Source organism: Microcaecilia unicolor, chromosome 8, assembly GCF_901765095.1.
Source record: "Microcaecilia unicolor chromosome 8, aMicUni1.1, whole genome shotgun sequence".
Classification (NCBI taxonomy): Eukaryota; Metazoa; Chordata; class Amphibia; order Gymnophiona; family Siphonopidae; genus Microcaecilia; species Microcaecilia unicolor.
Window position 1 is genome coordinate 190,674,619 of NC_044038.1, and position 12,125 is coordinate 190,686,743.

The following is a 12,125-nucleotide window of genomic DNA, read 5'->3' on the forward strand; positions in this document are numbered from 1 at the left end:
GGATCCCGCCCTTTGTCAGCTGCACTTGTTTTGCCTATCTGTTCTTGTCTTGGTCTTTGGTTTCCAAAAAAAAAAAAAAAGAGAGAAGAGGAAAGAGAACAAACCACTGAAGAGGACTCTATCGCAGTTGTGGTTTCTCTTAAGTCAGACTGACAAGTTTCTGTTTTGTATGGTTGGTGAGGAAGGCTTCCTGGTTTCTTTTCTGATTCTGCTTGGTGATGAGACATGTACTGAGGTGAAGGAGGAGCTGGCCGTCTGGTATCACTGTCTTCAGCTTTGTAATCTCTATCTCCACCTGCTGGTAGATGGACCAACCCACCAGTTCTTGGATTCATCTGCTGCTACTAAAGGAAAGAAAATTTTCAGCAGGTAAAGCATAATTTTACCTTTTATCAATAAAAATTAAATCCAGTGTGTGACCACCATTATGTGTTGCTACATCATTTGCTTCTGGCCTAATACATCAGAAGTTACTAAAAAAGTATTCACTATATCATCCTCATCTACCATATTTACACAAATGTTAAAGTCCCCTAAAACAATTGTATCGTAAGTCGGGAGTTTCAAATCTATTAACAATTCAATCAGAGGAGAATAATTGCTACATAACATAAAACAATATTAAAACAAGTAGAATTTATAACCAAAATCTCAATTCCATCAAGTACAGAACAATTTCTTTAACAAAATGACATCTATCTTTAGCAATCACAAGACATCACGAAGTTGGGAATAAGCGAACAGTGTGGTGGGTATAACTAATTTACTCAAACTGAGCCAAAACACAGTAATGCACATAATGTCTGGACTTTTTTCTCTTATAAAAATCAAACAACAAATCTATTTTGTTTCTAATTGATCTGGCATTAATTAAAACAACATTATTGTCTGTAAAAGATCTACAACTAATTAAAGGAATTTGACTTAAACATCTAAGCCTACCTTTTAAGTTAATAACGAGAGATAACTCACCATACTTCCCTCTTCCCCAGACCATGTGAATATTTGCAGATTTCCATATTACAAGCTTCTAATTCAAAATAAAAATACCTTCCTATTACAAAGTCCAATACCTTCTTAATACTAAGTCCAATACCTTCCAACAGGCCACCTAAACTCTGCCAGAAGTTCACACAAAGGAGCACTCCTTTGACACACTCCTTCATCAGTAAGATGAGGAGGTGAGAAACACCTTCAATATTGCACACTTAGATTTAAAGATGCAGCACTGTTGAATGATGTCATCGGGTCTAGCAATCTTCCAGGTGCAGAAAAATTCACAGGTGAAGAACAGCTGAGCTTTTGAGATCCAAATAGTAAGTTTCTCAACTGCTCTTCCTCCAGCATCGTATGCTTAGATTTAAAGATGCCATGCTCTCACATGATATCACCCTGTGTCATCTCCTGCTTTGATGTCCCCATGCATACCTCCGACCCACCCCCATCCTCCCACCCTGTCAGACTGTCATAGTAATGCTTGAATGTTTTCACTTATATACACTGTCAGCTAGCACATTTGCTTATTTCTGATCTGACGAAGAAGGGCAACCTTCGAAAGCTGTTACAGTCTCGGCGAGATTCAAAATGGCCGCCGAGAATTGAAGTCTCGCGAGGCCACTTCAATTCTCGGAGGCCATTTTGAATCTCGCCAAGACCGTCACAGGCAGCATACAGGAGGATGCAGAGCAGTGCGCTGGGCAGGAAAGAGGGGGCTCTTTCCTGCCCCGACGTCACTAGACCACCAGGGAAGATCGCGTGAGTAAGGGGAGAGGTGGTGACAGGGCCGGGGGGAGGGGAGGGGAGGTAACCCTAGGGAGGGCGATCCCGAACTTGCAGGGAGGGATTCGGACAAGATGCACCAGAGCACCTAGGTTTTAGAGGAGGGAAAAAGTGCGTCTTATAGTCTGAATTTTTTTTTCCTATTTCCCTCCTCTAAAACCTAGGTGCGTCTTATGGTCTGGTGCGTTTTATAGTCCGAAAAATACGATAATTTAAACAATACAATTAACAATGTGTCCGAATTTTGTATTTACTGTTTCTGCTCAAAGTGTCCACCCCCAGCTTTAACACAGGCCTTCAGTCATTTTGGGACATTCTTAACAGCTTTGTCGCTTGGTCCCTGTGGCAGGCTATCCCAGATTATCTGCAGTGCTTCCTTGAGTTCAGCAATTGTTTGTAGCTTTGGATGGAGCTTGTGATAGGCCTCCAACATTGCTCCCCAGACAAAAGTCTACAACACTGTGATGTCATTAATAGTGAGCTGGCACCCCTTTTCTCTTCAAATAATGGTAGACTATGAAAAATTAAGTTAAATTACTGTGATCAAAGTGTATCACAATGATCAAGCTTTTCTTGTTATGAATAGGTAGGTCTCTCTACGCAGTCAAGTTCACAGACTTGCCTCCTCTAGGTATTAAGCTTGGAAAATGGCTTACAATATCAGGAGACAGCAGTAGTGTAGTGAGACCTGAAGTTTTGGGATCCCAAAGGTAAACAAGGGTAGGCACTGGACATCAAGCAACCCATTTCCTCTGCCCCCCTCCCACTAGCATCTGACACCTGCTTTGCCTTCACCCACCCCAAAAAAATTAAAATACAAAATATCATAGCTGATCCCCAAGCCCCACTAGTTGAAGCAATTCAGAGTCCAAGCCAGCTAAGAAATAAAGGAGCATGGAAGTCAGAGGCAACACTTCAAGCTGCTGTTGCCAGTACCACTAACAAAATGAGTACTGATGGGCTAGAATTACTAATTGCTGATTTTGCATGCATAAGATAAGATATGCCACACTGGGTCAGACCACAGGTCCATCAAGCCCAGCATCCAATCTCCAACAATGACCAATCAATGTCACAGGTGCCTGGCAGGCTCCCAAAGAAAAGATCCAATACTTCTTGCTTAAAATCCAGGATCCAGGGATGGCTTTCCCAAATTTACCTGGCTAATAATAGTTTATAGATTTTTCTTGTAAGAACATGTCTAAATCCTTGACCACATCTTCCAGCAACAAATGCCACACTTTAACTGATTATGTGTAGAGTGATAAAAATACTAAGGGCAATTCTATAACTGCAAGTGTGATAATTTGCACATACACATGTATTTGCACTATGTGGTGTTCTATAAAGTAGTGTGTAGGTGCATTAGCATGTAATTGTACAGGGACCGCACGTTAGTTCATCCTATGCTCCTTCATTCTAGAGCTTCCTTGCAGTTGAAAGAGACTTACCTCCTGCAGTTAAATGTATTTAAATGTCTATCATATCTCTCCTCTCTGCCGTTCTTCCAAAGTATACTTATTGAGATCTTTAAGTCGGTCCCCTTACGCTTTATGATGAAGACCACTGACAATTTTAGAAGTCGCCAGTGGTGTGCTGGTAAATTTTTAACAACAGGCTCTCTTCCCGGTCCACCTCGGCGCCCCCCGCCCTGTCCACCACTGCGCCGCCCCCCCTGTCCACCACTGCGCCGCCCCCCATCCACCTCTGCGCCCCCCCTCCCAAATTGCAGAGCTGGCTATAGCCGGGGGGGGGGCAAAGCATTACTCTCTCCAGGAAAAAACTATTAAATGATCCCAGGTTCCAATCTAATTCATGTTTAATGTGGGATAAAATGCCATAAATAAGTAAATAAAAATAAACTTTTAATGTTGAGCACCTGATTCTCAAGGTGAACATATTCCAAACACTATAATGAAAATAAAATGAGTTTTTTTCTACCTTTGTTGTCTGGTGACTGTTTTTCTGCTCATGCTGGCCCAGTATCCGATTCTGCTGCTATTTGTCCTCTTAACTCCGTTTCCAGGGCTTCCTTTCCCTTTATTTCTTTCCTCCTTTCTTCTTCATTTCTGGTCCTCAGCTTCTGCCTATTTTCTCCATCCATTTGCAGTTATTCTCCTCTCTTCCTTTTCCCTCTTCTCATCTCATTCCTCACTCTTCCCTCCACTCCACCCATGTCCAGCATTTCTTCTCTCTCCCTTCCCTCTCCTCCACCCATGTCCAGCAACCCTCCTCTCCCCTGCCCTCCATCCACCCACCCATGTCCAGCAACCCTCCTCTCCCCTGTCCTCCATCCACTCACCCATGTCCAGCAACCCTCGTCTACCCCCTATCCTCCATCCACCCAACCGTCCAGCAACCCTCCTCTCCCCTGTCCTCCATCCACTCACCCATGTCCAGCAACCCTCGTCTCCCCCCTGTCCTCCATCCACCCACCCATGTCCAGCAACCCTCGTCTCCCCCCTGTCCTCCATCCACCCACCCATGTCCAGCAACCCTCGTCTCCCCCCTGCCCTCCTCTCCTCCATCTGCCTTCTTCCAGCCCTCCCCACTCCCCCGCTCGTCCATCTTCCGTCTGCCCTCTGCAGATCTGTCAATAGTAGCCCTGGCTTCCTTCTTGCCCCGCCGCCCTGCCTTTAAAATTTTTATTTTCCCTCGAGGCGTGCCAGCGTTGAAGCGAAGGCAGCAGGCTCAGCTCGGTTCCTGCCTTCGTTCCGTTCCTTCGCATCATGGCTCCGCCCTCCCCTGACATATTTCCTGTTTGTGCGAGGGCGGAGCCATGATGCGAAGGAAGGAATGGAACGAAGGCAGGAACCGAGCTGAGCCTGCTGCCTTCGCTTCAATGCTGGCGCGCCTCGAGGGAAAATAAAAATTTTAAAGGCAGGGCAGCGGGGCAAGAAGGAAACCAGGGCTACTATCGACAGATCTGCAGAGGGCAGACGGAAGATGGACGAGCTGGGGAGCAGAGGCGAGCCGGCTCGCACGGGCCAACAACCGGCTCGCAAGATGAAAGTAAATTTAACAACCGGCTCTTGCGAGCCGGCTCCAGCACACCACTGGAAGTCGCCCTCTGGACTGGCTCCAGTCTGCTTATAACTTTTTAAAGATGTGATTGCAGAGCAGTGGTCATGTAACTCTTTCCCCAAACCTGAGCTGTGATCATGTCTCACTTTTCTATAGCCTCTCAGATATTAATTCTGAAGCTGAAAATAAAATGAAAGAGAATTACTCACAATTCTAGAAAAAGATATATCTCATTTGGGGTCTCAAGAGCCTCATACATCTGAATCAAGTTCCGATGCTTTAACTGGTTCATCACATGCACCTCATTCAGTGCCACCTCCTGCAGAAGAAGTACAGAACTACAGTATGAAGTGTGACTGCACAAAAGAAAAACATTTAGGGGCCCTTTTACTAAAGCCTTAGCACGCACTTAACATGTGCTAAGTGCCATGTAGCCCATAGTTATAAAATAGGAGATAATATTTAGCATATGTTAATGTCCATTAGAACATGCTAACCTTTAGTTAATGGGCCCCATCAAGCTTTACAGAAAAGAAAAAACAAAAAAGTCAATATTCAGTGGGAAGATATGTAGTTAAAGATAAGGATATTCAAGAAATTATTCAATTAAGAAAATATTCAACTGATTTATCCAGTTAGTTCAGTAAAAAAAAAAGCAAAAAAGCTGTTGCCTTAAATTCTTCATTATTTATTTATTAGGATTCATTTATTGCCTTTTTGAAGAAAATTCACCCAAAGTGGTATTCAGGAAGAATAATCTGGACATAGGTAATCGACAATTACAGCAGTAAAGTATTCAAATAATAATACACATTGGGGGTAAATTCTATAAATCACGATCAAAAATGGGTGCTAGAAAAGATCCCATACCCAAATTATGCCTGCTGAAACCTGGCATAAATCCCAGCAATCAAGCTAGGTGCAGAACCTTTTGGTACACCCATGACACTCCCACGCTTTTCCCATGGCCATGCCCCTCTTTGGGTTGCATATTATGGGATTCGGACGCCCAGGGTTATAGAATAGTGTGCAGCCACATGCGAATGCAAATCCTAATTGGTTCTAATATGTCAATAATTGGTTACTAGTATCCAATTAATGATGGTTAATGGCTCATTAAGCAATTAAGTTGCACGTACATCTCAGCAGTCCACTCAAATTTGGGCGCCATATATAGAATCCGGGGGATTGTGGCATAGTATACTACTTACAATGTCAACACAATGCACATTAAAACACTCAATAGACAGCCGATGTAGAAAGCCACTAAGGGAACAATAGCTTAACACAGTGGTGGGATTCTGTTTGTCCTCCCTAAGGAAGCTGAAGCCGTGACCTCTGGGGCTCTGGGCTTATTGAAGAGACAATGCGGGTTCCATATCATCAAGCTGATCAATCCATAGACTGGTGGGTTGTGTCCATCTACCAGCAGGTGGAGATAGAGAGCAAACTTTTGCCTCCCTATATGTGGTCATGTGCTGCCGGAAACTCCTCTGTATGTTCTCTATCTCAGCAGGTGGTGGTCACACACAGCAGCAGCTCTGGCTAGGCCTCCAAGCCTAATTTTTAGGTTTTGTTGAGTGCCTGGGGTTGAGGGCTCTTCTTGAGCAAGTGCAAACCTGGTGGCGCCAGGTCCCTCCTTTTCTCCCCACTCCCGCTGGCTCCGTTTTAAAAAAAAAAATTTTGAACGTCCTTAAAGGCGTTTATTTCGACGTTTATTTAAACGTTTATTGCAGCTACTCACTGGGACACCAGGTCGTTACAGCTCGGAGCGGACAGCAGGTAATATTTACCTTTTATAGCGGGCAGGGGGTTCCCCGATTGGTCTCCACGTGGCCCATGGCGTCGGAGGGCGAGGGCGCAAAGAGTCGCTCCCCGGATCGCGTGTGCGCTTCCAGAGGGGATGCGGGGGTCTTAAAGTCTGGTTCGCCCTTGTTGGGTGACAGTTTCGTGACCGATGAGTGTCCCGGTCCTTTCTCCGGCGTGGCGGTTTTTCCCGCCATAAACGCTCATCCCCCGCAGCTCGCCTCCGCCATATTGGTCGGCCACGTGGCTCGGACGGCTTCTTCTTGGGCCGCCCTTGAGGTGGGAGACATTGATGCCATGAACGCCCTTAATTTGGGCGACGGCACAGAAGCAGCTAAAGTTAAGCGCCGTTCTTCCCGCGCGGCTCCTTCGCGGAGTGTCGCGCCGGACGCCATCTTGGATGCGCAGCATGTCTCTCCCCCGCTCTTGCGAGCGCCGGTTGAGGGTGCGTCTAGGGCTGTAGCCCAGGCTGCGGAAGTGCACAGTCTGGGGGGTTTCTCCCCCGAGTTTGTTTTGCTGCTGCATCAGGCCTTCCTTATGCAAAACGCTGCCCCTGCTCCCTCGTCTGGTAAAGAGGTTGAGGCCCCCGGAGGTAAACGCCCTCGGGTTGATTCCCAGGCCTTGGAGGACTTTGTCTCCTCCAATGTAGATGAGGGCAGCGTAACTGAGTTCTCCCAACGGTCCTTTGCGGATTCCTTGGAGGAGACGGATCCCCGCTCAGATGGAGCGGATGACCCCTCTGCAGCGCGGCTCTTTAGCTCAGAGGATTTGCCCAACCTGTTAGTGCAGGCCATGGGCATTTTGAAGATTTCCTCTCCGGAGGATGTCTCTCCCTCAGCCCCTGTTGGCTCTGCCATTATGCTGGGGACGAAGCGCCCGCCTAGAACCTTCCACGTGCATGATGCCATGCACACCTTAATTTCGGCTCAATGGGATGTCCCGGAAGCGAGCCTTAAAGTGGCTAGGGCTATGTCCCGCCTCTATCCTTTGCCTGAAAGTGAACGTGAGGCCTATCTGTGGCCTACCGTGGATTCTTTAATCACTGCGGTGACTAAGAAAACGGCGTTGCTGGTGGAAGGTGGCACGGCCCTAAAGGACGCCCAAGACAGAAGATTGGAGGCGGCCTTAAGGTCGTCCTTTGAGGCGGCTGCTTTAAGTTTGCAGGCCTCAGTTTGCGGCTCCTATGTGGCCAGGGCGTGCCTGACTTTGGTGCAGCGGGCTTCCCCCTCGGATCATTCCTTGAGGGCTGATTGGCCGGCCCTGGAATCGGGCTTGGCCTATTTGGCAGACTTGCTGTATGATGTCTTGAGGGCCTCAGCTAAAGGCATGGCTCAGACAATCTCTGCGCGGCGGTGGCTTTGGCTGAAGCATTGGTCTGCTGACCACGCCTCTAAATCCCGCCTAGCGAAATTGCCTTTTAAAGGCAAGCTGCTCTTTGGGGTCGAGCTGGACAAAATCGTGACCGATCTCGGCACGTCTAAGGGCAAGAAGTTACCAGAGGTCAGGGCTCGGGCTAGTACTCGTCCCGGTACCTCCAGAGGACGGTTTCAGGAAGCCCGTCGGTACCGCCCGGGCAGGTCGGGCTCTTCTGCCTCCTCTTCCTTCAAGAGGAACTTCTCCCCCAAGCAGCATTCCTTTCGCAGAGACCGCCGTCCCGGAGGTGCTCCCTCCGGTCCTCCCCCAGGGTCTCGTACCCAATGACGGGGCCTTGGTCCACACCCCAGTGCAGATTGGAGGACGGCTGTCCTCGTTTCTGGGCGAGTGGACCACAATAACTTCAGACGCTTGGGTGCTGGAAGTCATCAAAGACGGCTACAAGCTAGAGTTCTGCCGACCCTTAAGAGACGGGTTTGTACTCTCTCCCTGCAAGTCTCCGGTCAAAGCTGTGGCAGTGCAGCAGACCTTGGACAATCTGATTCGCCTGGGTGCGGTCGTTCCGGTGCCAGAAAATCAGCTTGGCAAGGGACGTTACTCCATTTACTTTGTGGTACCAAAGAAAGGAGGTTCTGTACGGCCTATCCTCGACCTCAAAGGGGTCAATCGGGCCTTGAAAGTTCGGCACTTTCGCATGGAGACTCTCCGCTCTGTTATAGCGGCAGTGAAGGCAGGGGAGTACCTGGCATCCTTGGACATCAAGGAAGCGTACTTGCATATTCCCATCTGGCCTCCCCATCAACGCTTTCTGCGTTTTGCAGTCCTGGGCCGACACTTCCAGTTCAGAGCCCTCCCGTTCGGGTTGGCTACTGCTCCGCGGACCTTCTCCAAAGTCATGGTGGTCATCGCGGCCTTCCTGAGGAAGGAAGGAGTACAAGTCCATCCTTATCTGGACGACTGGTTGATCCGAGCCCCCTCTTATGCAGAGTGCGGCAAAGCTGTGAACCGGGTGGTTGCTCTTTTGAGCTCCCTGGGGTGGATCATCAACTGGGAGAAAAGCCAGCTGCGCCCGACTCAGTCCCTGGAGTATCTGGGAGTTCGATTCGACACCCAAGTGGGCAGAGTGTTCCTGCCAGACAATCGGATTGTCAAACTTCAGGTTCAGGTGGACCAGTTCCTAGTAGCCTCTCCTCTTCGGGCTTGGGACTATGTGCAGCTGTTGGGCTCTATGACGGCCACGATGGAAGTAGTGCCCTGGGCCAGGGCTCATATGAGACCACTACAACACTCTCTGCTGCAGCGCTGGACTCCGATGTCGGAGGATTATGCTGTGCGCCTTCCCTTGGACCCAGCAGTGCGCAAGGCGCTGAGCTGGTGGATGCAGACAGACAAGTTGTCCGCAGGAATGCCTCTGGTGAGCCCGGAGTGGATTGTTGTCACGACGGACGCCTCTTTGTCGGGCTGGGGAGCCCACTGCTTGGGAAGGACAGCGCAGGGGCTCTGGTCTCCTGCAGAGGCAAAGTCGTCTATCAACCTCCTGGAACTCAGAGCCATTCGGTTGGCGCTTTTGGAGTTCATCCCGGTACTGGCGTTGAAGCCAGTACGGGTCCTGTCGGACAATGCCACGGCTGTGGCCTATGTCAACCGCCAGGGAGGTACCAAGAGCGCCCCTCTAGCCAAGGAGGCTATGAGTCTATGCCAGTGGGCGGAAGCGAACCTGGAGCAGCTGTCAGCGGCCCACATTGCCGGAGTCATGAATGTCAAGGCGGACTTTCTCAGTCGCCATACCTTGGAGCCCGGAGAGTGGCAGCTATCTGCTCAGGCGTTCTTGGACATCACGAAGCGCTGGGGCCAGCCGAGCCTAGATCTGATGGCGTCATCGGCCAATTGCCAAGTGCCGCGCTTTTTCAGCAGAGGACGGGACCCTCGATCCCTGGGAGTAGATGCTCTTCTCCAACAGTGGCCGACACAAGAGCTTCTCTATGTGTTCCCGCCCTGGCCCATGCTGGGCAGGGTGCTAGACCGGGTGGCAAAGCATCCAGGCCGGATAATCCTGGTGGGTCCAGATTGGCCCAGACGTCCCTGGTATGCGGACTTGATCAGGCTCTCAGTCGACGATCCTCTGCGGTTGCCAGTGGAGCAGGGCCTGTTGCATCAGGGTCCCGTGGTGATGGAGGATCCCTCCCCCTTTGGTCTTACGGCCTGGCTATTGAGCGGCAGCGTCTGAGGAAGAAGGGCTTCTCAGACAAGGTCATCGCCACTATGCTGAGAGCGAGGAAGCGCTCTACTTCTACTGCTTACGCCAGGGTTTGGCGTACCTTTGCAGCGTGGTGTGAAGCAGGCTCATTTTCTCCATTCACTGCTCCAATTTCTTCAGTGTTGGCATTCCTGCAAGAAGGTCTGGAGAAAGGCCTGTCGCTCAGTTCCCTTAAAGTCCAGGTAGCGGCCCTGGCTTGCTTCAGGGGCCGCCTGAAGGGTGCTTCCCTGGTTTCGCAGCCAGATGTGGTGCGTTTTCTCAAGGGAGTTAATCACCTGCGCCCTCCTCTGCACTCGGTGGTGCCTGCGTGGAATCTCAATCTGGTGCTAAGAGCATTACAGAAGCCGCCTTTTGAACCCTTGTCGAGGGCATCTCTGAAAGACCTGACGTTGAAAGCAGTCTTTTTGGTGGCTATCACTTCAGGCAGAAGAGTTTCCGAGCTCCAGGCGCTCTCATGTCGAGAGCCTTTTCTGCAGTTCACTGAGGCAGGAGTGACTATTCGCACAGTGCCTTCCTTCCTGCCCAAGATTGTCTCTCGCTTCCATGTGAATCAGCAGCTCTGTCTCCCTTCCTTTCGTAGGGAGGACTACCCAGAGGAATACTCTGCTCTTAAATATCTGGATGTGAGACGAGTCATCATCAGATACTTGGAAGTGACCAATGATTTCCGGAAATCGGATCATCTGTTTGTCCTGTTTGCAGGTCCTCGTAGGGGTCTGCAGGCTGCTAAGCCTACAGTGGCAAGATGGGTCAAGGAAGCCATTGCAGCGGCTTATGTGGCCGCGGGGAAGGTGCCGCCTATCCAGCTGAAGGCTCACTCCACAAGAGCTCAGGCGGCCTCGATGGCAGAGGCCGGTTCCGTCTCCTTGGAAGAGATATGCAAGGCGGCAACTTGGGCTTTGGCCCATACATTCTCCAAGCATTACCGCTTGACTGTGGCTGCTCGGGCGGAGGCCCGGTTTGGAGCTTCAGTGTTGCGGTCAGGGATTTCTATGTCCCGCCCTGGGTGAGTACTGCTTCGGTACATCCCACCAGTCTATGGATTGATCAGCTTGATGATATGGAAGGTAAAATTATGTATCATACCTGATAATTTTCTTTCCATTAATCATAGCTGATCAATCCATAGTCCCTCCCAGATATCTGTACTGTTTATATTCTGGTTGCATTTCAGATTCAAGTTTAGTCTTCAGTTCCTGTTCAGGAAGACTTCATGTTCAAGTTATTTTTTCACTTGGATTCTTCAAGAGTTGAGACGAGTTTGCGTTACAGTGAGCTGCTGCATTCCTCTCCCCTCCGTTTTACGGGGCTGGATTGAGACTTAAATTCTGCCGGCACTCCCTCCCGCTTCGTGCGGCTGTAGGGCAGCTTTGTACCCCTCCCGCTTCGGCGGTGTTAGGGTCAGTCAGCTCCTCCCGCGGTTGCGGTTGCAGGATAAGCCAGATCCCCCCGCATCGGCGGGTGTAGTGTCCCTCCCCCGCTCCGCGGGGATGAGCTGGACGGATTCCCCTCCCCCACTTGTGTGGGGATGAGCTGGGTTAATTCCCCTCCCCCGTTTCGGCGGTGGTGAGCTGGGCAGAGTGTCCCTTTGTGGGTGTAATTCTCTAAGTGCTGAGTCCTGCGGATGGAGCTTTGATATCGACATACTGAGGAGTTTCCGGCAGCACATGACCACATATAGGGAGGCAAAAGTTTGCTCTCTATCTCCACCTGCTGGTAGATGGACACAACCCACCAGTCTATGGATTGATCAGCTATGATTAATGGAAAGAAAATTATCAGGTATGATACATAATTTTACCTTAGCCCTGCCCTAGTTAGGGGGGTACGTATAGCTAGTGCTGGACAGGCAGGCTTTATTTTGGTTTACAAGTGTATGTTGTGG

The 12,125-nt window shown here is 49.7% G+C and overlaps 1 protein-coding gene across 1 annotated transcript in view; it reads right to left on the reverse strand.

The window, feature by feature from the left end:
* MYLK2 (myosin light chain kinase 2) overlaps positions 1–12,125 on the reverse strand; it is a 356,223-nt gene that overhangs the window by 83,357 nt on the left and 260,741 nt on the right. Inside the window, exon 7 of the mRNA XM_030211793.1 lies at positions 5,013–5,122. Within this exon, the coding sequence (XP_030067653.1) occupies positions 5,013–5,122 (110 nt within the window). The remainder of the gene's footprint in view (positions 1–5,012; positions 5,123–12,125) is intronic.